Source organism: Papilio xuthus, unplaced genomic scaffold (assembly GCF_000836235.2).
Source record: "Papilio xuthus unplaced genomic scaffold, Pxut_1.1 DF828258.1, whole genome shotgun sequence".
NCBI classification, from domain to species: domain Eukaryota; kingdom Metazoa; phylum Arthropoda; class Insecta; order Lepidoptera; family Papilionidae; genus Papilio; species Papilio xuthus.
Window position 1 is genome coordinate 331,847 of NW_013530391.1, and position 27,373 is coordinate 359,219.

Genomic DNA, 27,373 nt, shown 5'->3' on the forward strand with positions numbered 1-27,373 from the left:
TGCTTGTTACAACCTCTGTTTATTTAAATGGTAATATTGTACTTGTCAGCATCACGTCTTATCGTATGTTACCTTTAATATTTAACTATGTATTTAAACGTAAATATTTTCATTTCATAACCTCCGCTTTATTTCAAATTGTTTTCTATCAATGTTACAAATTTTATTCAGATCTGTTCAGCCGTTTTTAAGTTACGTGTTAAAAACATCTATCTCTCTTTCCATTTATTAATCTAAAATTTCCCATTTATAATATTAGTATAGTAGTTTTAATATATCTTGGCGGCTCTTAAGTTCGCGCGAGTCGCTGCGCAGAATGAAATTTTACGTGTGTTAGGGCGTAGCGTACATGACCTTGGGCCGCCAAGATATTTGAAAAGAACTATAAAATAAAACTATCTATATATGAGTGAAATCCCAATTTTCTAGTTAATATTATAATTAAAAGTTAAGTATTATTCACACGTAAATCTATCTAGGTAAAACTGAAGCGTTTTTATAACCGCCCGTTAGTACATTCCAGTAAAGACCTAACTCTCCAACTTACATATTTCTTTGACGCGTAAAAACTTCGAGACTTTTTCAACTCGAAGGAATATTTATTTAAAATTTAAATGCACTTGTAAATTAAATTGAAACTAACAACAACACGGAAAGAAGTTGGAAATGTTGCAACGTCCAGACGGCCGGGTGAGTTGCAAAGAAAAACTTTGCAATGCATTCAGAGTGAACCAGGAACGCCTGTTAGTCGACGCCCAGACTTTTTATAATTGAGGCGAGTTTTGTTAAGCTTTTCCATTGCTTTTTGTAGCCTATTCAATACTCATATTTTGTGTTTATAACGAAACTAGCTGTCGCCCATGAAATAGTAGCCTTTGTGATCTTCTGGGCTATGTTCTTTGTCATGCCAAACAGCGAGATTCATGCAGCCGTTCTGGAGATACCTTCTAACAAATATCCATCCATCCAAACATTTGAATTTATAATATTATAATAGTATAATAAGATTAGTCACAAATCTGCAATGACAAATACTTTCCAATCTTTTAATTGATTTCTTATCGAAAATTACCATTCATTTTGTAATATACCTAGTGAGATTGTAAACCAACTAAAGTTCACAATTAATACTATAATTAGTATAATTGTATTTAAACAAGATTTGTTACCAATGTGTGTAATATATTTGGGAACCCAACTCCAATGTGTTTTTAATTTGATTCTAAATTCGTTGAACGTGTCAACATCAAACACTGAAGCTGTGATCGCTTTTCTATTTGATTTCCACATCAAAGTTAACATCGTTTTACATTTAAATTAATTAATTTAAAAGAATTTGTAAATTAAAAACCCAAACTCAAGCCTCTGTAACAAATGGCTATACAAGTTATTTGTTCTTTTACATATTCTAGATCAAATTAAATAACACTAAACAGACCTTACTATGAAAAAGTAGACAATGTTTCAAATACATTTTAGCTTAAAAATACGTCAAACTTTTTATACCGTGACTATAACGCCCGGCGCGGAGTTTTGACAAATCACTGTTATTGGAAAGATTATGCGTAGGTTTGCGAAATAAGTTCTTGACTAAATAATGAAATACTAATATCAAAAGTAGTGTAGTAGTGTATTTCCAAACCGCTACGACTTAGGGTCCTTCAAGAAGCGAGCGTATCACTCAAAGGCCGGCAACGCATCTGCGGTTCCTCTGGTATTGATGTCCATGGGCGTCGTTGAACACCTCGTTATTCCCGCTGTTCGTTTGCCCCCTTCTGTTATAAAAAAAAAAGTGTGGTGACATATTTATGGCGAAACATATAACCACTTTGACATGCATAATATCCTTCACCGGCATTCAAATGGTTAAAATACGTGTTTAATTAAAAAGCATCTATCTATAATTTTCGGAGTCATACAGATTTACTGTAAAATAAACATTTGACATAAGTAGATTTCTAAATTTAACTTATCGGAATAGCACTCATCCATACGTTTCGTTCTTAATAGGAGTAGGGAATTAGTTGGAACACGATTTTTCATTCTGTCAGTAAGACGAAGGGGACTCTCTCACATCGAGTCTTAAATCGCTATCCAATGATATGCGCTAATGTCTTCTACTTTATACCTTGCAGTACGGTGTGACTCGCGGAAATTGCACCAGTAATGACATTCTAATAACGTTATGTAAGGATTGACTGTTAAAGATTCTTGGTATTTAATGGAAATAAAACACGATTTTTTAGCTTACATTTTCATTAGAGAGCGTCGGTGGCTGAGTGGCTAAGCACTTGACTTGTAATGTGCAGGACCTGACTTCGCATTTCGCCATGTACTAATGTGTTTTTCGATTTTCGTTTTACATCTTATTTACCAATTTATCCGACGTTCTTACGGTGAAGGAAAACATCGTGATGCAACTTGCACATATCTGCGAAGACCAAAGATATGTATGAAATAAACACGTATTGGGCCAGCGTGGTTGACTATAAATTAATCACCCCTAACTCAGGGGAGGCTCCGAGTCCCTCGGTGGGGACGTAAAGTTAGTTGATAATATTATTAAAACCTATTCTTCTTGTTAAAATAATACTCATATTTTGCTAAGTTTACAACGTCTTACAAACTCTTCAATGCACTTTGTGCATTTTACAAACGGGTCATGTTTTATAATATTTAACCGCGAGTCCGGAGCAAAATTGATACATTTTTCTCAAAGAAATAGAGCCTCTTACTTAAAGAGGTTAGTTACGGAAGAAATTTGTTCGCTCCGGCCCTATAACAAGCTTTTCTTTAGGCCGCTACCAAATGGATGGGCGTAGCGATTTTCTGAAGTCTGAAGTCACAAATGTAATTTAAAAAGATTTATTTTTGGAGTAACTACTCGTTTAAAACTGCTACCCACGTAAATAATTAATAATCTAAAATAAAAAATTGCCTAAAACAGGAGTAAAAAAATATTACACAGCAAACAAGTAAGCGGTTACGTGAATGTTATTATTGTCTGTTTAATTATAAACTTTACACTTAACTTAATATAATTTTTAACCAAAATAAACAATATTTAAAGTGTTTTATTGTGTACCGTTACAATCTAGAATCTAGATCATTATTCTATCGTAAGCACTTGTTTCCGCTTCAGCTTATCAATGTAACCGCTTGCTAACGTTGGTCGTTGTAGATATAATATAGTAGTAATTCTATTGTTGGTTATGAGATACTCTTTTATACAGGGGGAACAATTTTCTTTGCGCGTTTACTTTTCCACAAATTTATTACAAAATGACATCAAGTCTTTAAAAACCTTTAAGACTTAACGTTGGAAAAATGTCGTTAAAAATGTCAAAACCATTACACTTGGAAGGTTTTTCACGTGTATTTATGTTTTATATTTGATTTGTTTGTCAAATCAGAACCTAAGCCTAAATGACTGAACTGTGACTAGTGAAGTCCTCCTAAAGTTTTGCGTCTATTGGCGCGCGCCGGACGTATCGCATACACAGCCCGCTACGGATTGCCTGTTGATAAATGCCGTCTTTAGGTGCGGGCGGCGCGGATTATGAACGCAGCTCTGTGTAAAATCATACAAAGCAAACAAAATTCGTCGCTGGCCGTGCGTCTGGCGCAGGCCAATGGACGCTGACCTTAAGTGTCATCAGTCAGTCGGGTTTTCTAATTAACGATATAAAGAATATTTTATAATCTCTTGGGTTATTAAATAATTTAATCTAATTGCATCAGTTTAAAATATTAATATAACAAGACTTAAGGTGAGTCGTAATTAAAAGAGGTGAAATAACTAAAGAGATAAGCTCAGTGACGAGGCTTCATTAATTTGACGACCGCGAGCTTCTGTGGTCGCAGTTTAAATTATTATATACTTTATTTTGCTCTTAAATTTATGGAAAACATTTCTATAGAAGCGTAATGTATTAGATATATCATCCAAAAGTATTTTTTTAATAAACTAATAGCGAAGTAACTAACGTAATGCTTCCAAATAATTTTCACAATAATATAATTTAAATGCTTACGTAAATAAATATGTCGGACGTTTCGCAATGACGAATCGAATGAGACTGAGCCCGAGCAGCCTCTCGTGCTTCCTTATAAAGCTTCTTATGAAACTACCCCAGTACAGTATGTATATTAAAAATACCGTACATTTATTTTTATAAAAGCTCCTTAAATTGCCTCCGTGTGAGCATAAATAGTAATTCCAAATGAATATTTAGCTAAATTAAACTAGCGGTTGCCCGCGATTTCGCTAGCGCAGAATAAAGTAGCTTATGTTCCTCCCGCAAACATTAGCTACCTTCCAGTAAAAGTCGTAAATCGGTCCAGTCGTTCCGAAGATTACCAAGAACAAACGAACATTCGCGGACAGACAAACAAAAAAAATATTTTTGTTATAAGCAACGCAAATACATAATATTAGAAATTGAAGAGATTTTTTATTTTAAAATGATGATATAATTGTTATGTTTTCGTATGTGCATGTGTGTGCAGTATATAAAATTAAACAGAATAAGACATTTTGTAAATTTAAATATTCAAATATTCTTATTTCAAAATTAAAAATACAGTAATCGTGGATGACATAGGCATAATAAGTACGCTGCGGGAATACGAAATTTTTAAAAAAATATTAAAGGAAAAAACTTTTCCCTCGCATTTTCGGAGACAAACGTAACTGCACAATATGAAGAGAAAAACATTCAAGACTCGGAAAAACCTTAAAAGCAGCCTACTAGAGTAATCCTATTAAGTACTAGTGATGTACTCGTTAAAGAAAATATTATCGATAGATCTGTGTTTAGTAAACTGATATATAATATTGTGTTTAGTGCTTATCGTTTCTACATTTAGTAAGTTTATTATAATAGTTTTTTAATTATTTGTTTTTAAGTTTTTAAATTATATTATAGACAAATAACGTATAATCGCTTTCCTAATATTTAATTCAAATTTATTATTCACGCCCTTGTAGCCTTCTACCAAAAATACACATATATTGATAGCGACTTTCACTTTTCTGATAATAAAGGTAATTTTGAGCACAAATTATCAAAAATAAAATACATTCAAAGAAAAAATAAAAATATAAAATTTATAAGTATCGATAAATATCGCTTCCCATCACTAGCCGACGACAAAAAGATAGCGAAAACTTGGCAAAATGAAATTCCAACCAATTAATTCTTTAAAAACGTTAAGAGACGGCGGAATGTTCGTAAGTATCAGATCCTTGAGCCTTCAATACATGGTTTTTAAAAGGATGCTACAGTTCAGGTTTAATTGGATATATTATGTGTGTTTTGTAAAAATAATCTTGTTCTTTTTACTTTTAATGTTTACAATTACAAAGACATTGTTAATTTCTATATCATTTATGGTAATACACGAACGCTCCTTTTATTATGTACTAGCTATCGCGCGCGAATCCGTCCACGCGGAAATGTAAGGGCTTAATTAGTAGCCTATGTGTTCTTCCAGGCTGTTCTACATGTATGTCACATTTCAGCGAGATACTTTCTGGAGATACCTTCTAACAAACATTGATCCATCCGAATTCACATTACTAATATTAGTAAGATGCTATTTTGTTGGATTTCGAATATATTCTCGAATATACTACGCAGTAGATTGAAAAAAAAAATAAAAAAAAATTCAAATTAAAGATTTTATTTTATAGCTTATATATTTTTTTATTTTAATATCTTTAATGTAAATTTATAAAAGGATATTTAATTTAATCTACTTAGTTTAGTTTAATCTCTAATTAGGAGTAGGGAATTTATTAAGCCGACGCGTGTCGTTGAAAAATTCATTAATTTTGAACCGCGATGACATTTCCTCGTAGCGTTTGAATAATGACACCCTAAACCTCCTTATCTTAAAACGCACAAACTGAAATTATAACATAAAAAGAATTCTTTCGTCTTTGACAATATTGAAGAAGAATATTTTTTTTGTAAAAAGCTTGGGAAAATATTTTTTTATGGTTTGAACGAACTATGCCCAAGTTAAATTGACAAAATGTACAATTTATCTTACTTGAATAATACTTACTAAGAGTTTTCATTGCAAAAAAACATATTAACTTCCTACATATGGTTTTGTACCTACTAGTTGTCGCCGCGACTCCATAAGCGTGAAATTAAAAAAAAAACTTAATTAGTAACCTATGTGTTCTTTAAGACCAAGTTCCATATCTATGCTAAATTTCAGATAGATTCATGATGCTGTTCTAGAGATACCTCCTAACAAACATCCATCCATCCACCTAAACATTCGCATTTATAATATTAGTAAGATTTCCTTATTAAAAAGGTTAAGGAAAACATTTAATAATTATTTTGATACTTAGATATTAAGTACAAAGCCCTATTTAATTTTCACTTACATATTATGCTTATCAATCTAAATTCTAGACTAACTAGGTCTTTTAATAGACACACTAGACTTTGTTATAACCTGTAAGCCGGTGACGTCACTTGATTAATTATGCACACAGTTTTAGCTCCCATACGATATTGATACGTCGGGAAGTTGCGAGGAGCTATTGAAATAAATTATTCAGTATCCTTTATTGGCTCTGAACGGACGATATTACGAACTAAAACTTCACGTGTCTTATATCCTGATTGGATTTTGTAATATTCAAATAGAATTTGTGATGCATGATGAAAATATTGTGTGTAATATTTGGATGTATGTTTGTTACTAATTATGTCCAGAACAGCTGAACAGACCTTGCTGCAATTTTGCATAGATGTAGAACATAATCTGGAAGAAGACATATGCTACTTATTAAGTTAATGTTTTAATTCGGCGCAGACGGTGTCGCGGGTAAAAGCTATCTTACTAAAATTTTTAATGCGAATGTTTGTATGGACTGATGGATGGATAATTGTTAGAAGGTATCTCCAGAACGGCTTAATGAATCTTGAAGATTATAATCTACAAGAACACATAGGTACTAATTAAGTTTTTATCTGTATTTCAAGCGGGCGGAGTCCTTGTTCTACAAGTAAAAATAATGCTCTCAAAACATTTTCCTTTAGTCTTTACATTTAACAAAAACATAATAAAAGTTGCCGTTTATAATTATTTATGTCTATTTCGTATAAAATAAGCTTACGCTCAACTACATCCCCTTAAATATAGCTATCAAGTATTTATTATCAACGTAACAAAAAAATCATTAAAACACTTCTGCCACTAGCTTACGGTAGAATCGTATTTTTTTTATTCAATTTAATATGAAAATGTGGAGAGAGAGGTAATTAACAGATATGAACGGGAAAAACGTTCGTGACTTGGAAATTCTTAAAACTCAGCCTACTACAGTAATCCTATTAAGTGCTAGTGATGTGCTTGAACTAAAAAATCTATCGATAAAAAAATTTTAACATTAAAATAAATTAAATTTTATTTTACTAAAATAGATTTACAGTTTCATTTTAAAGAAAGGATTGTATACTCACGCTAATGATCCTAAGGGATAAGCAGATATTGAGAAAATATGAAATAGTAGCTTGAACGGAATTAAGAGTCATAGAAAATTATTTTTGTTTTTAATGAAAAAAATTATGGGTGATATTTTTTTATTTTATTCTTATAAGAAAATATTTAATGATATTATTTCATTAAAAAGTATCATTTATAAAAAATGCAAAAAATTATCGATAAAACTCATTGTTGACATGAACAGAACTAGTAAAAAAGCTACCAAAAACTTGGCAAAGTAGAATTCCGACCAATTAATTCCTCAAAAACTGTGAACGAGAGGACAGGAGCATTCGGGATGGGAGGGTGGGGATGGGGAAGAAGAGGGGACGTTTTAATATCAGTTTACGACATTCATAGCCGCGTCTGCTAAAAAGTGTTCCGGCAATACGATGATGTTGAGTTACGCAAATATGACATCTACTCCCATAGTAATAAGTACCATCAAGTTCACGACTACGACCAATTTAATAATAAATCAAATTGTAATTCTTTTTTGTCTCAATCATTTATAAATCAATCCATTAATTCTTTTGTAAAAAACATCGTTAATCACTTTTGTAACATAGAAAATTACTTAAAGAAAAAAAAATAAAGGTTTGGATATGTTTTAAAGTTATTCAGTAATTCTTTTTGATATCTAAATTAAACAGCTTTTTTGGCTTTTATAATTATTTAACCACAACAGTTCAAAATAGAATAGAACAGACAATATTTACTTTAAGAAATAATCTAGATATAACAATTAATTACGATTAAAATTAATCAAAATATAGTAAAACTATTTGCTGTTCGAGAGATTTAAAGACCTTAGTCAAAGAAGCAACTATACTCCAATTTCCATACAGAGTAAACAAGAAATGTAGACGATAACCTTATTTTTAAAATTAAAAATCTTTAATAGTATGTTCAAAATTAAAAGCAAAATAAAATCTTTATTAAGAACAAAATGTTACGAGTACCGTCTTCAAACAATTTGGAACGGAGGTAATTTTACAAATGACTTCCGCAGAGAGCCATTTCCTATTTTAATATTTTTTGTACGAAAGTAAAGAAAATCCAGTTAATTGTCACTTCCTTTGCGATCCGTTTCTAAATTAGCCAAGAGTATTAATTAGAGTATTCGAAGGCTTTCGCAAGGGAATTCGTCAACAAGTGTTCTTTGCGGACCAAGGGGACGTAAAAATAAAAGTACAATAAAAAAAAAATTACTTAAGATCGAATATCGTACAGCATACTATCACAATAAGAGCTATAATTCAGCACATAAGTATATTATTATGATATATTTTCGACCTTATTGAATTTCAGCGTCAAATGACATTTGACCTTATTGACTTAGAAATTAACTGTATCTTGAATTTAGAAAAAAAATACTTATTGTATTTTGTTTGTACGATGATTATGTCAAAGCAATCCATGTATGGGTTAGTGGCTCAAGGGTACACTTGACTAGTAATCTACAGGTCCTGGGTTCGATTCCCGCGATATACCAACATGTTTTTCGATTTACATATGTAAGTTTATCCGACGTTCTTACGGTGAAGGAAACATCGTGATGCTGCACATATCTGAGAAGAAATTCAAAGGTATGTGTGAATTCAATCCGTACTGGGCCAGCGTGGTTGACTATGACCTAGTTACCCCTAACTTAAGCATAGAGGTTATTATAAATTGTTAATTTAATTATTTTATAAATCAATACGAATATTTTTTAATTTAAAGATTTTATAACAAACATAGTAATTTTTATTTCTATTCTTTCATGTTTACAAGCAGCAAAAGCAGATAGAAATGGTAAGTTTTTATTTAATTTTAAGTACAAATAATACGTAAAATGAGTTTAAACTAATATTTAAGTATATAAAATATTTCAATAATTAGAAACTAATCCTAAAGGTGATTATACAATTGACCCCTAAAATTACTCAGACTATTTTAGACTTTAATTTAATCTTAAATATAATTATAATTAACATTCTAACGTAGTTCAAACTTTTAACAACAACTAGTAATTAATTTAGTTTGATTAAGGACTTAAATAAATTGGCTACAGTAGACAACTCACATGTAAAAGCTTTTGAAGTAATTTTCTACGCATATATAATCTGTGGCCATTTACAATGCTAATTCCCTTATAACTTTTTATAATTATTTTACTAGATGTGGCCAAATTCATTAACACAAATGTTACATTTTGAAAATGTGTCAATTTAAATATTTAAAATTCATTAAATAATCTTAATAAATTTGATAGTCCACCACAATTTCTAGCCTATTTTTTTTTATATTTTCTTGCCTATCAATTTTTTCTCTCTAAATATAAGACCACATATTTTATACCAAGTATTCAATATTGTTAGTACGCTCTCTATAGAATGCTTTAGTCCCTTCCATAAACTCTATATCAAATTCTTAACTCGAGACAAAGACAAGCTGACAGTTTGCGATGGTTACCGCCCGAGGGTGGGCAGAATTAGAATTTTATAGTCAAACAAACTCAACGTCCAAGAATTGTTACAATTATTATAACTTTTAACTGTTTAATGGTTTTCAAATTTACATAAATTGTTATTCAAATCGATTGTCTTAACTTAGCTTTGATTTGTAATAAAGGGAACTTTATTGTAAATATTTCTCGATGGACCAAGACAACATTTGACTTGGCACGTCGAGAACGGTACTATTTTTCTAATCGATGTGCCAACTCAAAAACATTAATTCTTGACCAACGTACATTCACAGAGTGATTCAACTTTCGTCACTAAATCCAACTTGACATTTGAAGCGACTCGCTTTGAAAACGGCCGCAAGTTCCGCTGTGAAGCAATCAATGACGTCATGATAGAGACTAAAGAACATCCCATACACGCCACCAGAGAACTAGAAGTTTGGTGTAAGTATACAGCGGATATGACCATCATTTTATCATTATTTGTGAAAGGAAGATTCCAAAAGGTTGTAGTGAAACCAACAATTTTCCGCTCTAAATAAGAGGTTTTTAGTCTTCCACATTCAGTGGCAGCTCTCTATATTAAATTATAAAATAAAGGTTATATATTGATTTTACAGATCCACCGCTTGTTCATTTAGAACCAAAGAACATAACGGTGGTTGAAGGTGCGAAAATATTGCTCAAATGTGAATATGAAAGTAACCCATCGTCTCTCAATGAAGTTATCTGGTAAGACGTTTAACCTACACTTCCTATTTGAATATCTTTTATATATATAATTCTTCTGTGAGTGTATATGTCACTGAACTTCTCTCAAACGACTGGACCGATTTTGATGAATTTTTTTGTGTGTGTTCAAGGGGATCTGGGAATCGTTTAGATTCACAATTTTGTCCGCTGGACAATGTTTTTTTAATTAATTTTTAATTTATTAGTAGTTGTTGATTTTGGAATGATTTACATTGGATCCGACAGACGGCGCTACTATCGCAGTGTCAAATTTTAAATAATATTCGAATTTTCAAATTAAAGACGTGTAGACAGGACAACATCTGTCGGGTCTGCTAGTATCCTTATAAAAAAAGATTTGAAAAGGCAAGAGGATGTACTAAAATTACCTCCGGGACGCACACTCATCCGACGGTACGCGGAATTACTTCTACTTGACGCCTGTCATCTGTGTGGTCGCAATTGCACCGGACAAGATACATTCGTGTAACAGTCATTGGGGTGGCGTAGACTACTGTTAAAATCTTTTACTTCTAGAGTTTAGTGCTGTAACACTAAGTTTATAAGTCTATTTGATACTGATAGTTATATTTTCTCCAAGGTACCGCAACGGTGAGAAACTTAACGTGAACAGTTCTCACTACGAAGGTGGCACGACTGAGCAACACGCACTCATCATCGTGTCATCTCGTGGAGAGGATCTCGGCAACTACAGCTGCTTGCTCGCCAACACAGTGGGACAGGGCACCACCAATGAGACCATACATGTTAATATACTGTGTAAGTAATGCTACAATTGTTTTTGAATTAAGAATTTCATTACCAAGTACAATTATGTTAATATTAATTCCAACGTCATCATTATCAACCTGTCCTTATCACTACGGAGGGTCGGCACAGTATATACTACTCCATACATCTCTACCACGCGTCATTTCTGAATCCAACCTCTTCTTACGCATATCCTCTCTCACACAAACCATACTTTCTTTGGTCCTCCTCTACCTTTGTAGCCATCCACATCCATTGTAGTTAAAACTAAAGATAAAAAGAATAGATTGAAAGATTGTAGATAATCGAATTGATACAATCTCAAGCTTCAAATATTGATTTTGGTCATAAGTCTGTTTCATATTCTCTGCCTGTCTGTTGCAATTGTATATTTACTTCCAGACAAGCCTCAAGTGCGACTTAACATGAGCGCACAGAGCCCAATCTTGGAGACTGAGCACAGGAACGTAACCCTCACTTGCGAGGTGGTCTCCGGCAACCCGCCTGTCCTGGATGAAGTCATCTGGTATCTGGATGGGGAAATTCTGAAGCACTTGCCGGAATGCAACGGGACTAATGGTAAGAATATATACAGTTTTGTTCCTTTACTTAGCTTGTATTAGATGATATCTCGAGGACCCAGCGAAGTAGAGAAAAAAGTAGGAAGACCTATCATATGGGATCCCCGCATCTTTGATGCTCTGTTGTTTTAATATGAAGTAATATTTAGGAAAAACACTACGTTTAGAGCCTGATCTTTTTATTGCTGCAGAAAAAAGACATTGCAATCTAAGTGATAAAAAGGACACAGTGCTAGTAAATTTTGCAATATCCTTTGTATCTTAGAAATGCAGTTTTAAAGTAGAAATAATCTACTTTAATAGGTTGTAGAGATTTTAATATATATACCTTCATGTATATTTACAGACAGTCTGTGCAACGACGTAGACCCCTCGATGCTGCTGCTGCAAGATACCACGAAGAGTTTCCATGGCAACTATTCGTGTAAAGGCAAGAACTACGCTGGCTGGGGCAACGAGAGCGCCAAGACAGAACTGGTCGTCAACTGTGAGTAGTGTCTTATTGTAATTTTTATGTTATAGGATGGCAAACAAGCTAGCGGACGCTACCCATAGACATTCGTAATTGCAGATGCGTTGTTTACTTTTAGTTGCCGGAGGAGGGGACGTACAGAAATTGAATATTTTCCCTTATTATGCGTTCCTTCTTCCGTCAAATCCACTTCCCACCCTTTCCTCATGAAAAAAAAATTATAAAAATCACAAAGTAAATAAGACATCGAAACACATAGAGAAGTAGAATTCTATCACTTAACCTTGAGTTTTTATTCAAGTATTACGTCAGCGGAAATCCACCGCAAAATATTACATAAAGCAGTGTTTATGCCATCCCTTTTATATATTACAACTCAAGTAAATAATGTTTTCCAAACAAAAGCTGCTTCAGGCTACATAGAGCTTTCTACATTTTATTGATTCGAACGTGTCTACATTTCACAGATCCCCCGGGACCGGCAAAGCTGACCTACTCTCCGTGGCGCGTCATAAAGGGTCAATCCTTAGTGGTCAGCTGCAGTGTCGAAGAGAAAGGCAGACCTGAATCCAATAGGTAAACAGTATTTGAGACTTATTTGACTTTAAGAGTAAAAAGAAAAATAATCTTTAAGTAAAATTTTATTACCCCATTTTTATTAATTTAGAATTTAGAAACCCATTCTGAGACCAAAACCCTGATTTTAAAACAACTTATCTTTGTTTTCTCAATTGACAAGGATGACGATATGTTTTATACTGAGATTTTTGTCTCAGAAACCCATTGTTAATAAGTTTTTCGAAGTGTGTTTCGAAGTTTAACAAACGAAAGTTTTATCGGTTTTTTATAGCTGCCGCTGTTATTTAAGCAATTGCCTGACTACTAAACATAGATGGCGCTGTTATTAATTTGAGAAAATCCTTTTTGAACGAACTAAAAGTGTGTCATTTCCAGGTTCCGTTGGCACCGTGGAGGTCGGCTGATGAGTGATATCGTGTCAGCTGACTGGACTATAGACCCTGTAACACTGGATCACCGCACCAACTTCTCGTGTCGTGGAAATAACTCTGCTGGTGAAGGGGAACCGGCTTTTGCCAATATTGACGTATTAGGTAACATCCCTTTTTCTCTCTGACTAATATATTTGAACTAAATTACGCATTTTAGTATCATAGCTTATACCTAGTTTTTTTTTAATTTCAGCACCACCAAGCTTCAAATACGCCATGAATCATTACAGCGGAGCTCTGTACAGATCTCAGGTTAGTTTATTAAAAACCGTTTGAAAATGCGTCAGTTTATAATCTGACTATGAATATAATCATACTTCTTACTAATATTATAAATACGATTATTTAGATGGTTGGATGAATAGATTTTTTTTAGAATTTATCTCCAGAACGGCTGAACGGATCTCGATGAAATTTGGCTTAAACATAGAAATAGTCCGGAAGAACACATAGGCATTATTTTTTTTAATTCTGTCCAGGCGATAGTTACATACAGAATATGGTTGTAAACTCAAAAAAAAGGGTTTTTATTTATTTATAAGAAACATTTTACTTTTGACCTAACTGTCCTTAATTTTTCAAATTTATAATGTTAGTCTGATTGTAAATTATCAATATTCGAAATTTATCGGTAACATAAACAGAGAGTATTGTTTATATAAATATAAACAGATTACTCATAATCGTTAAACGTCTAGGTGTTTTAATAACGTTATAACGAACTGTTATAAATAGTATAGACAACTTTATCAATGCGCAATAGATTATTGACTCCATAAAACTATTATCTTAATTGAATTATATACATCAATAGAAATAATTATGTTTGTTTGTTTGTAAATATTGATTATGTAATCTTTTATCTTTATATAATTACTTCTAACTAACATCCATATTAAATTAAACTATTCACACATAATTTTAAAAAGGTTAAATTCTATTTTTAAATTGCCAATGACCTTCAATATCGTAAGATCAGGTTAATAATTACAAAATTTAGTACAACGCCATCTTGTTAAAAAATTACGAAACTACACATAACTGTAGCTTTGCTCTTTAAAATCTAAAGAAATTGCAAGAAAATTTAATTAATTAAACAATGAATATGAGATATTTCTTAAATAATATTAATAATTTTGTATTTGATGAATTAAATTACGATTTGCAAAACAATAAAATAAAAAAATATATTTTCTATAATTAATACGTGTAAAGTCAGACGTATAATTAGTAATAGAAAGAAAGGGTCTGAGTCTGAGAACCTGTTGTACATTTGACTTAAAGATGTGTTGTGAAGTTCTGTGAATTACAGAGTATATATCATTTACTTTAAATTAAAATTTAATTTAAATTAAAATTCTATAGAATACACTAAAATTAAAATTGTGAAAAAGATTGCCATGCTGTCCAAAATTATAACATGGAATAAAGTTGCCAGTTCTCTTTTTCTGTTTGTTTTTTTTTATTTATAGGCAAAATCTTACAGTAAGTGCTCTTCTATTTATAATACAAAATATACAAAGAATATTTTATTATAAATAATTTTATACAGATTAAAAAACTCAATTTCGGTATATTATTGTAATATTGATTTATTTAATCTGTGGAATTATATAAAGTGCTAAAAATAGCTTAAAAGAATCACATGCAATTTCTTTTAAGTGCCAACAAAGAGCTTACGTTAAAAATTCCTGTAACTGGCACATTAGACTGGTTTTTTTTTAAATAATTTAACCACTGTTTGACAGCAATTCTTATTAACATGATGTAAGCGCAAGATAACCTATAGCTTTAATTATTCAAACTTCTTTAAGAGATTTTTCTCATGCAATTAGTCTTTAGGTAGGGTGTTCATGTATTGATTCTTATGCAATTTTTTCCAGGCTGGGTGTTCATGTATTGTTTTCAATTGTTTCAGAACATCTCTCTATCATGTACAGTGGAGTGCGCACCACTCTGCAGTGTGCAATGGCTGAAGGACGGTCAGGTTATAGACCCTGACAAAACAGATAGATACTATGTGATAGAAAGGAAGATAGAACCACAAGTCAATCGGAATGACTTCGAAGCTACCGAATCTACTTTGGTAAGCAAATTGTTTAATCTTACTAATAATATAGATGGATGGATGGATATTTGTTAGAAGGTATCTCCAATAGGATTAAATTAGGTATAGATGTACATATAACATGGCAGAGTACATAGACTAGGAAGTTCTTTTTTAATTCCTCGCGGACGGAGACAGACATAGGAAGGAACAGTATTCTCTTTCATTGCGTCTCATCCGTCGATTAAAGGTAGGCAAAGGATATGTAATTGCGAATGTTTATAGACAGCGGTTACCTCGCGGTTCCGCCACCTTATAATATAAAAAAATGATACACTCTTGCGCATATGTACTAGGAGAAAGCCACAGTTCAGGTTCAATGATTGATGTTGACAGCATTGGAACATGTCAGCGTGGGCAGGCGGCGTGTTGTCACGCGCTGCGGACGTAGCTCGCTACACATGCCGCTCCTCGCGCAACGCTGCCGGACCTCCAGTAAACAGTACCACTAAATTTGCTGTTGAGTGTACGTACACAATATTAAACTATTCTATATTTTACACACTATACATTGCGCAATCTATTATTTACACAATTGTGAAATACAATTTTACACACTATCAAAATAATTACCCAAACGTAATTTACACACTATCGATAGTATTTAGAGTTTTAAAAATCAGATTATTCTGAGATGGATGTGTGACATTTCTTTTTATTTATAGATGAACCAGAAAACATAACGGTTACGCCGCAAGTAGTGTCCGTTATAGAGAACAAGATACCTGGGAAAGTTGTCTGTTCAGCCAAGTAAGTTTACTTTTATAAAACCTGACAACACGGAATTCTTACTTCTTAACAACTAAATGGATGGATCGATGGATAGATGGATGTTTGTTTGAAGTTATATTCGCAACGGTTCAACGGATCTTGATAAAATTTGGAAGAACACAAAGGCTACTCATTTCTTTTATTTCTTAGTTTAAAACAAACTTCGCTTACATAAACCGTATAATGGCGTGTAAACATCTTAACGAATTATTTTGCTCTTAGACAGAATACTCTCTCTTTGTACAGGGGTTTCCCGATGCCGAGTTACTCATGGCGTCGTGAACTATCCACCAAGAACCAAGGCAAGGAACACAGCAACCGATCGCTTATCCTGTCTTCTTCTAACACGCTACTACTGGGTCCGGTGTCGAGGAGAGATGGCGGCAATTACATCTGTGAGGCGTACAACAAACACGGCTCCGTTAACACGTCTGTTTATTTGGATGTTATGTGTGAGTATTACGATATTCTGACGCTAATTCTAGCCTCTCCTGTCTGTATATTGCCGTCCTGCTCTGTCACTTTAAAAGAAACAGGGATAGCAAATAGTAGTAGTAGTACAAATTTCAAGAGATTCAAGAATATATTTTGTCTACTTTTTAATTCATCATGTTAATTAACATTCCAGTCGTTCCCGAGTGCGGTATCAAGCAGATAGAGAAGGACGGCGAACAACTGCTCGTCTGCACTGCACACGCAAACCCGGCTGAGGTAATATTGTAAAGTCATATAAGATTCTAACATCATGACCTTCAAGGTATTCTCAACCCAATTGGTAATTCAGCGCACTCTATAACTGATAAACTCTGCAATAGACTGCAGGATTTAAAAAAAAAAAGCAACTAACAATAAACTACTTTTTAAATAGAAAACTAAGACTATGGTCCAGCCAACAGTGTTAGCGCCCGCTTTAACATGTTCGCACGAATAGTCCCGGCTCGCCCGGTGAAATACCACGACCACACAGAAGACAGGCGTGAAGTGGGGGCAATTCCGCGTTTCGTCTGACGAGTGGGCGTCCCGGAGGCCTTATTTAGTCCTCTTTCCCTTCCCACCCTTTTTCTTATAAGGAACGGATGGGAAGTGGTAGTGGACTTTCCGGATGAGAGGATGCATGGAAAGGGAAGATATTTGCTTTCTGTGCATCCTCTCCTCCGTCAATTAAAGGTAGGCAACGCATATGCAATTGCGTATGTCTATGGGCAACGGTCACTTCGCTATTTCAGCGATTTCAGGTGGAAGTTCGCTCGTTTGCCACCTTATAATATATAAAAAAAGCCAGTACCTAAGTGTAGTAAGCAAGACTTATAGTTATCAACGACTAAAACTCTCATTCTTTTAAAAATCAATATGAGAAGAAAAATACTTTTATCTACATAAAAGCTGCCAACGCATTTTAGAATATAAAAAAAGAAAATAAGCTTATGAACAATGACCAAGGAATAACACAATCTCCAGGTATCATTCAAATGGAAGCTGAAAAACGACAACGACAGCATAACGGATGAGCGAATCTGGCAGTCGGGGCTGCAGAGTTTCCTGCGGCTCAGCACCAGTGTGGAGGTGTACCGCACCTACAAATGCTACGCTAACAACTCCGTCGGAGTCTCCGAGCCTTGCGAGAGAGGAGTGGAAGGTAAGACATACACAAAGTAGCAAATGATAGCAACTAGCCCCGGGCTTAATGGGATTTCATAAGCTCTGCCTCTTCTAGGTTACTGACTTCATTGTTTGTGATTTAAAAGAGTTGCATTAAAATGTTATGAAATTTTATCAATGTATGTTTTTCTACATTACAGCCAACCTGGAAAGTTACAGTAAGTTCACGTAACAAATTCTATAACCTTCAATAAAACTTTTATGGTTTAGATAAACTGGCTGGTGACATTTGACACCATTTATGATGAAAATAAAAAACAAAATATGAAAGAATAAGATGTTTATATTGTGGTATTCAAACGTCTAAGCTGCTCGGGACATAGCACAAGTTACAGTGCCCAGCTAATCTTGATCTGCCAACAAGATTGAAACGGTGAATACCATGATTACAGGTAACAAGGTGTGGTGGAGGGATCAGTACAAACTTCTGCTGTTCGGTGGCATTGCTCTCGCGATTCTGGTCATCACCGTCATCCTCTGCATCATCATCATCTGTATCTGCAGGAGAATGAGGGCTAAATCCAAATGTAAGTACATCATCAATTTACCAAATACGTTATTGTCAAAGTGTTCGTTGGCTTCTACTCAGTTATCACATTTATTGTTTGTTTTTGTTGAATTTTTCTATAACAATATCGTTCAATTCGTTTGCATCTAGTTCTATGTGACATGTCTTACCGTTTGTTTCTAAGACCAAAATATCTTTATAAAACATATCGTCATCCAGCCAGAGATATGAATATGTTTTAAATGGGGATTTTGGTTTCGGAAATCCACGTTTAGTGTTACTAACTTTGCTTATTTTGTCTGTTCCTTTCCGGATGCCGCCTAACATATTACGTCAAATTAATAATACGGCTGTAGATAATAGTCCTGTGGAATTAGAGGAACGTGAGAAGTAAGTATAGTTTCATTTATATTAGAATTTAGTTGAGAATGTTTAGTAAAACGCTTAGAAAACATACTTTTAGATTTAATAATACTACAGCGTTCATTTCAATTTCCTTTTTATACTCTTTTAAAGCACATCTTTTGTTTTCCTTTTCGTTAACATTAATTATTATTACTCTTCCAAAAACAATCTTAGCATTGCTCAAAAACAGCCGACCATTTTTATCGTCAATTCCCTAATTTATTCATCAATTATGTTCTCGTTATAGTATCATCTATATTTATTTAATAGTATATTTATTTATATGTTTTATTACGTATTATTTTGTATATCTTTATCAATATATGTAATATATTTGTCCGTCTGTTATGAACGTATTGCAGCGACGCCTTTGGTCCGAGCAGAGTCATGGCACACGCTCTCAATGCCACCGTCTCGGTCACCCCTCGTTCTGCCAATTGACACCAGGTTCAAATAGATTGTCGAATTGTTTGAGTTTTTTGCGCGTGTAATTTGCTATTTGCTTGGACCATCGGTTACATACAAAGAACCAAACTAACAGACATATACCTATACAAATTAAATTAAAACTTCGGTTTTTACAAAAGAAATTTAGCCTTAAAAATCAGTCTGTTTTATGTTATTCCGATGAATAAATATAAGTTTTAAATAGAATCCGAATTGTAAATAATTCATGTTTTACAAAGCTGAATTTCATTTGTAAATTTAAAGATGAAGTTCCCCAAATCCCAATCACGCACGAACCGTATTACTTTTATCCCATAATTTGGTATTAATTTCTTCTATACCTTATTAATATTAGGTTTATTATAATTGTTTATTCCTGTGTAGGTTCCTAACCGCTCTAACACCAGACGTTCTCAGACTGACTACGATTAATAGTTCAGGTATATTACTAACACAATCAATTGTATGATTTTCGTTTAGATGGAGAATGCTTTCTTATTTTTTTACTGCTATGTTTGCTGGAGTTCTGGAACAATTTTCTGTGTGATTTTTCGTAGTCAATTCCCATTAGCTTGCTCATCAACACCGCATGTAAGAAGATTGTTAGGAAAGCATTCTTCTTCATAATTATTATTTTATATAATTTGTTATATCATTCTTATACTTCATAAAACATTATTTATATTTGTTATTTTATTTTGAACGTCTGTTTCTTTATTATGTATATATCTTATATCTTATGATAGACATATTTATGTATTTTTTACAACCCTTTTATAAATTATTTGTACGATTATTTTCTGTTTTCTACTGAGATATAATTTTAATTACAAACTCATTGCATGACCCTAATCATTTTGTTTTGTTTTCATGATAATATTGATATAGTCCGGATGGTAGCTGTCTAAACGAAGTATCCATAGCCCAGTCGATCATATCACAAGCTTTGCCTGCTTTATCTCCGCGCATCAATCTATCATTTAGCCCGAAATCATCAGACCGAACCAGACTAGTCGATTCGCAAAGCTATCCACATAATTTAGAAATGAACAGATTTAATGAAAAACCAAACACTAGCAGCCTACAAGCGAGTCTATCACAATTAGAAGCAACTATAAATTCAAATAAAACAAAAACTGATGAAGAAAATAAAATTGAAACTCCCAATGTCGAAATAAGAAAGGAGAATAAACCACAAACTGTAACAACACCAAACAAATGGCCTTTAAAACCCGGTGTACTTGTTCACGTCAATTCCAACCATACACTTAGTCCAAAGAATCAAGCACGTCTTCAAAATACTAATACTAACAAGCCGGTAGACAAGGAAGAAAGTAATCTAGGATTATTAGAAAGAAATCAAGAAAGAACTGAAAGTAACAAATCACCACCTAAAGTAGAATATTCTAAAAAGAATGGAAAACCTAAGAGAAATTCTAAAAACGTAATGTCAGGAATCATTAGAAATTTAAGAGGAAGAAATGATAATGGCTCAGAAGAGGAAAGTGGAAAATATAAGAAAATAAATAAATCAAATAAGAGAGCCGTTTCGTTAATGAACTTAGGTAAGACTGGATACGGTCTGCCTAAAAAGAGGATAAGATCATTCTTTCAAAGTGATACCCCGAATGTGATAGTTACTGAAGGAGGTAGTTTTCATTTTATCAGTTACCAACATTTTTTTTCATGCTACCACAGATTATGTGTGATAATACTTTGAACTGAACTCGATTATTTCATTTTCTCTTACAAATATCTGGTTATTCCTTAAAATATCAAAAATATTATCACACATCATGAATTCACTTTTCACTATTATTATAGCTCTTCAAATGCATGATTTGTCTTCCTTTGCAAACTTTCTTTTTGTGGCACTTTTTTTTTCTTTGCATTTAATTGAGTGTTGCATGTTTTAGTTGTGTCATTTAAAAGGCCCGATAGAATTACATCGACAAATAGAATTGAGACAGTGAACGATGTCAATTCAAGGAATACGAGAAAGAGAAAAAAACCTGGAGATAGTAAGTATTGTGCTATTAAAATGCCTTAATTCTAAGGTTTGTAATACGTTTTGGGCTTTAAATGCTTAACCATTGATATGTACATTTAAATTAATTACGACTTAAAAGATGAGTATGACTTTTGATTTACAGATAAAATTAAGTTTTATATGTCTTAAATACGTACCTAAAACCCAATTAAATTCAAAACGTAGTCCAGGTATTACTTCCCCAAATATATTAGCTATAAATACGGGTTCCACTTTTTAGGTTTCTTTATTTCTTGGAGAAGGGACGAATGTTAAATTTTTCATTTTGTATTTACTCAGGCCCACCTACGAATGGCGTAGATAATGCAGCGAACGGCGGCCTCGGAGCGGACAACCCCGGTCTCTACGAGAACCTACCGTTCCACGGCTTACAACAGCCTCCCAATAAGGTAATTAGCCTTAACACTTTGTAGGAATAAATAATTTTGTGTCCGAGTGTTGCTTTGAGTTAACAATCTTTAGAAATATTCGCAAATGTAAAAATTAACTTTTTCCTCGATTTAAAGTTTAGATTTTTGTTAACTGTAATCTTTATAGTTTTTTTTTCTTTGCATTTTAATTTTGTTTCTTTTTTTATTTTTATTTCATGTTTAATCGCATGCAAAACAAAGCCTGTACAAGCGATACAACCGAGAGTTGTTGAAACTAACACAAAACATGCTAAAGGGATTGAACATTTACAAAAACAGTTGACTACGAACCCATCGTTCACTCCGAGAGTTGTATGCCCGCCGTTCATGCAAAATTATACCTTAACACAATCACAGAATGGTCAATATCAACCTTCCTATGGGATACCAGTACTATCACCGATACAACAAATGTATCCTCTACACCAAACTGTTCTATTAAATCCGTATCTACCACAAATGCAACCTTCATTCTTAAAACAATTCCCAACAATAGACGAAGAAGTAACCGAACCTGAAACAAGAAAGTTCAGTTCATTAAATACAAGAAATAATAAAAAATTACCACATTTCCAATCAATGAGAATAGTAAGAAAAAGAAACATAGAAAGATTCTATCCTAATACTGTTTACGGAGAGAATTTCAATGAAATTAATAACAACAAGAACGCAGACGAATCAGATAACGATAAAGATGTATCAAATGAAGACGCAATCTACGCTAACTATCCACCTTTACTTAAAATTAAATCAAACATAAGTGGTGTAGAGCAATTTGAAAATTTAACTGATTCCATACAAGTATACGAAGAAACGAATTATCAAATGAATCGTTCGACAAATTCTCTAAACGCACCAGTACCAGCTCCAAGAAAAAAACTATCTCCATTCAATTCCCCTTTAAAATCTGATCATGTTTACGTTAATTTATCAATGCCTCTTATCAACACAAGAGTGAGATCAGTCGATGTGGTAGATGGATCTGTCAGATCATCAAAATCCGTTGACGATGTATCTAAGATTGAAAAATTTCCAATTCGTAATACAAAAAGTAATTTAACTATAGCTAGAATAGATAATACAAATGAAGAAAATGAAAGTGATAAAGAATCTGAAAGTAAAGATGGAAATGGTACAAATGTAACTAAAGATACTCAAAAGCCAAATATAGTTGCTGCGACTCCTAAAAGAAGTACAATAAATACTGCAATCACTTTACCTTCAACTTCTTTGGTCAAATCAGTAGTGAACCAACTAAATGATCAGGCTGGTTTAAATAAGGTTGGATTACCAAAAAAGCAAGTGATAATACCAAATAAAACGTTACAAATACCAAAATTAACTGAAAAGCCAATACCAAAAAAGACTTTAATTAAGCGTAGTAACTCTGTCCAAAGTGATATGCTTAATAGTGATATCGCCCAGGTATAACTGCTTCGTATGTTTTCATTTCTTTATTATTTCGTTTAATTATCAATGTTCTAACAATGCACGAATATAACGCTTACTTCTTTTTTTCAGAATACTAACATACTGCAACAACAATACATGCAAAAGCGAAATCATTTTACTAACCTAAGCACAAAAGGAAAAAACAAGAAAAACTTTCAAATACCTTTACAAAAACATCATAGTTTCTGTTACTTCCAACCTATAAGAGTTGATAAACGGATACCAGTCGACCAAGAACTATCATATAACAACACAATAGGACCTGTTATATATCAAACTGGAGATGTACAATATTACACTAAAACATTAAACAGAACAAGAGAGAAGAATAGTCAAAAATTAAATCGCTTAAAGAAATCAGAAAGTTTAAGAGAGAAATTATCATGCGTCGGTATCTACGATAACTACGAGAAGCCAAATTACCCAGAACCTGAATACAATGAATCTGAAAGAAAATCCTACTTGCAATTATTAAAAGGGAACTACATATCTAGTTCATCAAGGAATATAAACCCAGAACATATTTGTAGCTCCAATTTTAATACTATAGGTCCCAAAGATGAAAGATATAAGCATAAAAAATTAGTTTACGCTGATCTAGCGCTAGGTAATCATAATTTAAAATTTAAAAATACAGTAAATTCTAATAAACATTTATATGATACGTACTCTATAGGGAATACTGATAAAGATAGTAGCAGTAGTCATAAGAACAATGTAGTCAACAGTCAGAGGAAAAACAACCAAAGAAGCGACTACGCTACGCTTAAATTTAATGAGATCGACGTCTGAGAGGTAAGTTATCTATTCAATCAAATCATAGAAGAAATAATTCTCCAATCATTTCACGAAATTCTAAGTGATAAATATAAATTTTGTATGAACAAATACACAAGGAACAATAGTTTCTGCGCAGAATAAGCGGGGCCTGCAAGGATGCGGGGACAGGGAACTGCGCAACGCGCACATGAACTTGAACCGCCAAGATATTTGAAAAATCTTGTGTTTTGTGCTAGAATACAATTAATATCAGTTTTATAAAAATTTGCGTGGAATAAAAATCTTTAAAGTAATGCTATTATTTGGATAGGTGTAAATTCTATTGCGTACCAAGCATGATCTTAGATCTATGAAAAAAAAAACTTAAATGCTTTTCACAAAGCACGATATCCAATACCAAAAGCCAACTCCAGAATAACTGCATACTCAGATAAGTTTAATGGATCCTTTAGTGTTGATTTCAGTTGTCACAAATGGACTTAACCAATTAATATATCTGAGTTGCAGTTAGTGCTTTAATTAAGCATGACCTTGCAATGTTGTGAAAGTTTTGTCTTTCTGTTTTCTAGGGCCGCTTTGCCAAGAGTGACACGTACATTTATTAAAACTAAGGTAAATTAATTCGTATCATAATTATTGGCTTCAAGCGAATATTATATTTTTAGTTTATTGCTTTTACATTTAACACCTTTATTAAAAAATTATATTACGCTTTTGTTTTTACTTACTTCTCAACTGTTACACTGGATTTTTTTTAAATCGGACAGAATTAACTATTAATTAACTTTACGTGTATACTTACTTATATGACTTACCACAAGGATTTGTTTTCTTCATATTTACAAAAATTATATACCTATTTTTTATACCTTTATGAATTATATAAAAATATCAAAAATATATAACGTAAAACATAATATTTTTATAGCATTTATTTATCATATTTCACACGACACTCTTAATGAAACAAACAAAAAAAAAGAAAACACAATTCACAAAACAACTACAAGCATTTGTCAAAATCATGTCATTCGTTGTCTAATTGTGATATCTCTTCCCCAGCCATTCAGACCTGAAGACCAATTCGTGTACGCAGACGTCGACCTTAAGGACTACGGGCCCATCAACTACAAGGCAGCCTCAATCTACGCTCAGATGAAGAAAGTTAAAGAACAACAGAAGATGCAAGAAGTTTACGACAAGCAAACTGACGATGATATGCTTTGATCAAATTACTTTACTAATGGCACTGGGTTACAACTATCAAAATTTGTATATTGCCATCCCTCTTATTCTACTTGTAACATTTAGAGACAGCAATAAGTTATATTTAATTTTCATAGACGTTGAAATGTTCACGATAAAACGATACTATGAAATTACTTAATACACACTATTAACTCCAATTGTATACATTGTTTATACAATTGGAGTCAATTATTAAAGAAAACTTATCTTTATTAAAATAAAGTTGATTAATCCTATTATTTGAAACTACATTATTACCAAACTGATATTATATATAAACATGGCTAATCACTCACGTATATTCGTCCGGTGGCGGCACCGACTAGTTTCGAGCCCATCGGGGGCCCTTCTTCAGGATGAGTGGTACTGGTAGTATTTCGCGGACGCGGCCCTCAGCTCACTCACTGGTGTAGTTAGCTAAGGGCCGCGTCCGCGACCGGACGTATATACGTGAGTGTTTAGCCGTGTTTATATATCAGTTTAGTATAATGTCTCACGAAAGTTTGAATAATTTAATACATTATTACCTTCACAATTTGAACTATATAATAAAATAAATAATTAATTTGGTATCCTACATATTTATCAATATTATCTGACAGTCAGTATGTGACATAAATAAGCAGAACAGAGATAATGAACAACTTTTTTTCTTATAATTGTCTCTAAATGTATATAATTAAGTTTTTTGATGAAAGCATAATAACTTGTATCGTATTTCCTAAAGAGAACTTAACAATTTGGTATATATTACTCATATCTTGCACTCAGCCTGAATGTCTTTATCGACTTCTAAATACACAGAAAAACCCCAAACATATAAAATAGTTTTATTGTACAGAATAGTACTATAACCACAATTGTAAATAAAACGTAGTTTTCTTATATAAAATGTTAATTCTAATTAGAATCACATCTCAGATTAATTAAAGGTATGGTTTTGATGACGATATTATTAAAAAGATCAACATAAGACTCATTAGAATGAAATATAATAAAACTTATTACAAAATACAGTGAAATTTCTAATTATACGATAAAAGATTATAGTATAAAAGTGTTCTTTCGTTGTATACTCTTACCTATTGATGTATACAATAAACTTTAATTGTATATTTTGACTTTTACTTGATCTTTTTAAACTTCCATACAAATTCCATGGACTAGATTTTATTGTCGTTATTTCCATATCTTTACTACGGAGCTAAGCAAGAGATCTAAGTTGGAATTTTCTCTCAGATCACGGTAATGCCGTGAACAGGGTAATTGGCTTGACTATATGTCAATTTGGCGGAAAATGTTATACAGTTTTGTGTTTCAAAAAGTATACAACTGTCGTATATAAAATGCGCAGTATTTTGGAGCTTCATAAAATTTCTTTTTTTTTATTTTTTCTTCCCTTTTTTAATATTTAATCTTTTGAAACATAACTCTGTATACATATATCAATGGAAACTTTTTAAAGAGATATCGAACGCTGAGATCTTTGTCTGTCCGTCCAAGCGGGGAAATCAACAGATTGTTGAGTTAGCAAATGACCGATCGAAAATGTATCTATTTGCATAAAAATAAAGACCAAATTCGATCGGTAAACCAATCACAACCGTGTATATCGTTAGCAAAGTCGAAGACTATCCAAAGAGATAGATTTAGAAATAGCGTTAAGTCGTGTTCAATTTTCGCCAAAATGGCGCAAATGTTGGATTAAGTTGGTGCAAACCTTTACCTAGTTGGCTTTTATGTGGCCAATTTGGTGCAAAGTTTGCATTGTCAGCGCAAATATAGGACTATGTTGGTGCAAAATTTTCTTTGTTGGCGTAAATTTGGACGAACTTAATTTTTTGTCGTATGCGGCCCGTAGGGTAAATTGGCATTTATTTATTTTTTATTTTACATTTTTTTTGTTTTTTTTTACGATTGCAACGAAAAACGAATTTCTACTAAGTGTATTATTTTGTACTTAACATTTAAATTTTAAATCCACCGTGTTTTTTATAACATCGCTT

The 27,373-nt window shown here is 32.8% G+C and overlaps 1 protein-coding gene across 6 annotated transcripts in view; it reads left to right on the plus strand.

Moving 5' to 3' along the window:
- Nucleotides 1-25,636, plus strand: part of nrm (neuromusculin) — a 297,635-nt gene extending 271,999 nt beyond the window's left edge. The window contains exons 8-31 of one of the 6 annotated variants that reach the window (XM_013306246.1): nucleotides 9,292-9,309; nucleotides 10,258-10,408; nucleotides 10,585-10,696; nucleotides 11,298-11,476; nucleotides 11,870-12,046; nucleotides 12,395-12,535; nucleotides 12,988-13,096; nucleotides 13,475-13,632; nucleotides 13,724-13,782; nucleotides 15,449-15,616; nucleotides 15,974-16,103; nucleotides 16,303-16,387; nucleotides 16,655-16,860; nucleotides 17,037-17,119; nucleotides 17,867-18,044; nucleotides 18,460-18,594; nucleotides 18,932-18,965; nucleotides 20,316-21,076; nucleotides 21,344-21,448; nucleotides 21,757-21,866; nucleotides 22,089-23,312; nucleotides 23,409-24,134; nucleotides 24,689-24,731; nucleotides 25,182-25,230. In XM_013306246.1, the coding sequence (XP_013161700.1) occupies nucleotides 9,292-9,309; nucleotides 10,258-10,408; nucleotides 10,585-10,696; nucleotides 11,298-11,476; nucleotides 11,870-12,046; nucleotides 12,395-12,535; nucleotides 12,988-13,096; nucleotides 13,475-13,632; nucleotides 13,724-13,782; nucleotides 15,449-15,616; nucleotides 15,974-16,103; nucleotides 16,303-16,387; nucleotides 16,655-16,860; nucleotides 17,037-17,119; nucleotides 17,867-18,044; nucleotides 18,460-18,594; nucleotides 18,932-18,965; nucleotides 20,316-21,076; nucleotides 21,344-21,448; nucleotides 21,757-21,866; nucleotides 22,089-23,312; nucleotides 23,409-24,131 (5,046 nt within the window). In that variant the 3' untranslated portion in view covers nucleotides 24,132-24,134; nucleotides 24,689-24,731; nucleotides 25,182-25,230. Of the gene's footprint in view, nucleotides 1-9,291; nucleotides 9,310-10,257; nucleotides 10,409-10,584; nucleotides 10,697-11,297; nucleotides 11,477-11,869; nucleotides 12,047-12,394; nucleotides 12,536-12,987; nucleotides 13,097-13,474; nucleotides 13,633-13,723; nucleotides 13,783-15,448; nucleotides 15,617-15,973; nucleotides 16,104-16,302; nucleotides 16,388-16,654; nucleotides 16,861-17,036; nucleotides 17,120-17,866; nucleotides 18,045-18,459; nucleotides 18,595-18,931; nucleotides 18,966-19,811; nucleotides 20,012-20,315; nucleotides 21,077-21,343; nucleotides 21,449-21,756; nucleotides 21,867-22,088; nucleotides 23,326-23,408; nucleotides 24,135-24,688; nucleotides 24,732-25,181 lie in introns of those variants that run through there. The other 5 variants (XM_013306247.1, XM_013306251.1, XM_013306248.1 and 2 more) reach the window with 5 other exon arrangements.
- Nucleotides 25,637-27,373: the final 1,737 nt, after the last annotated feature.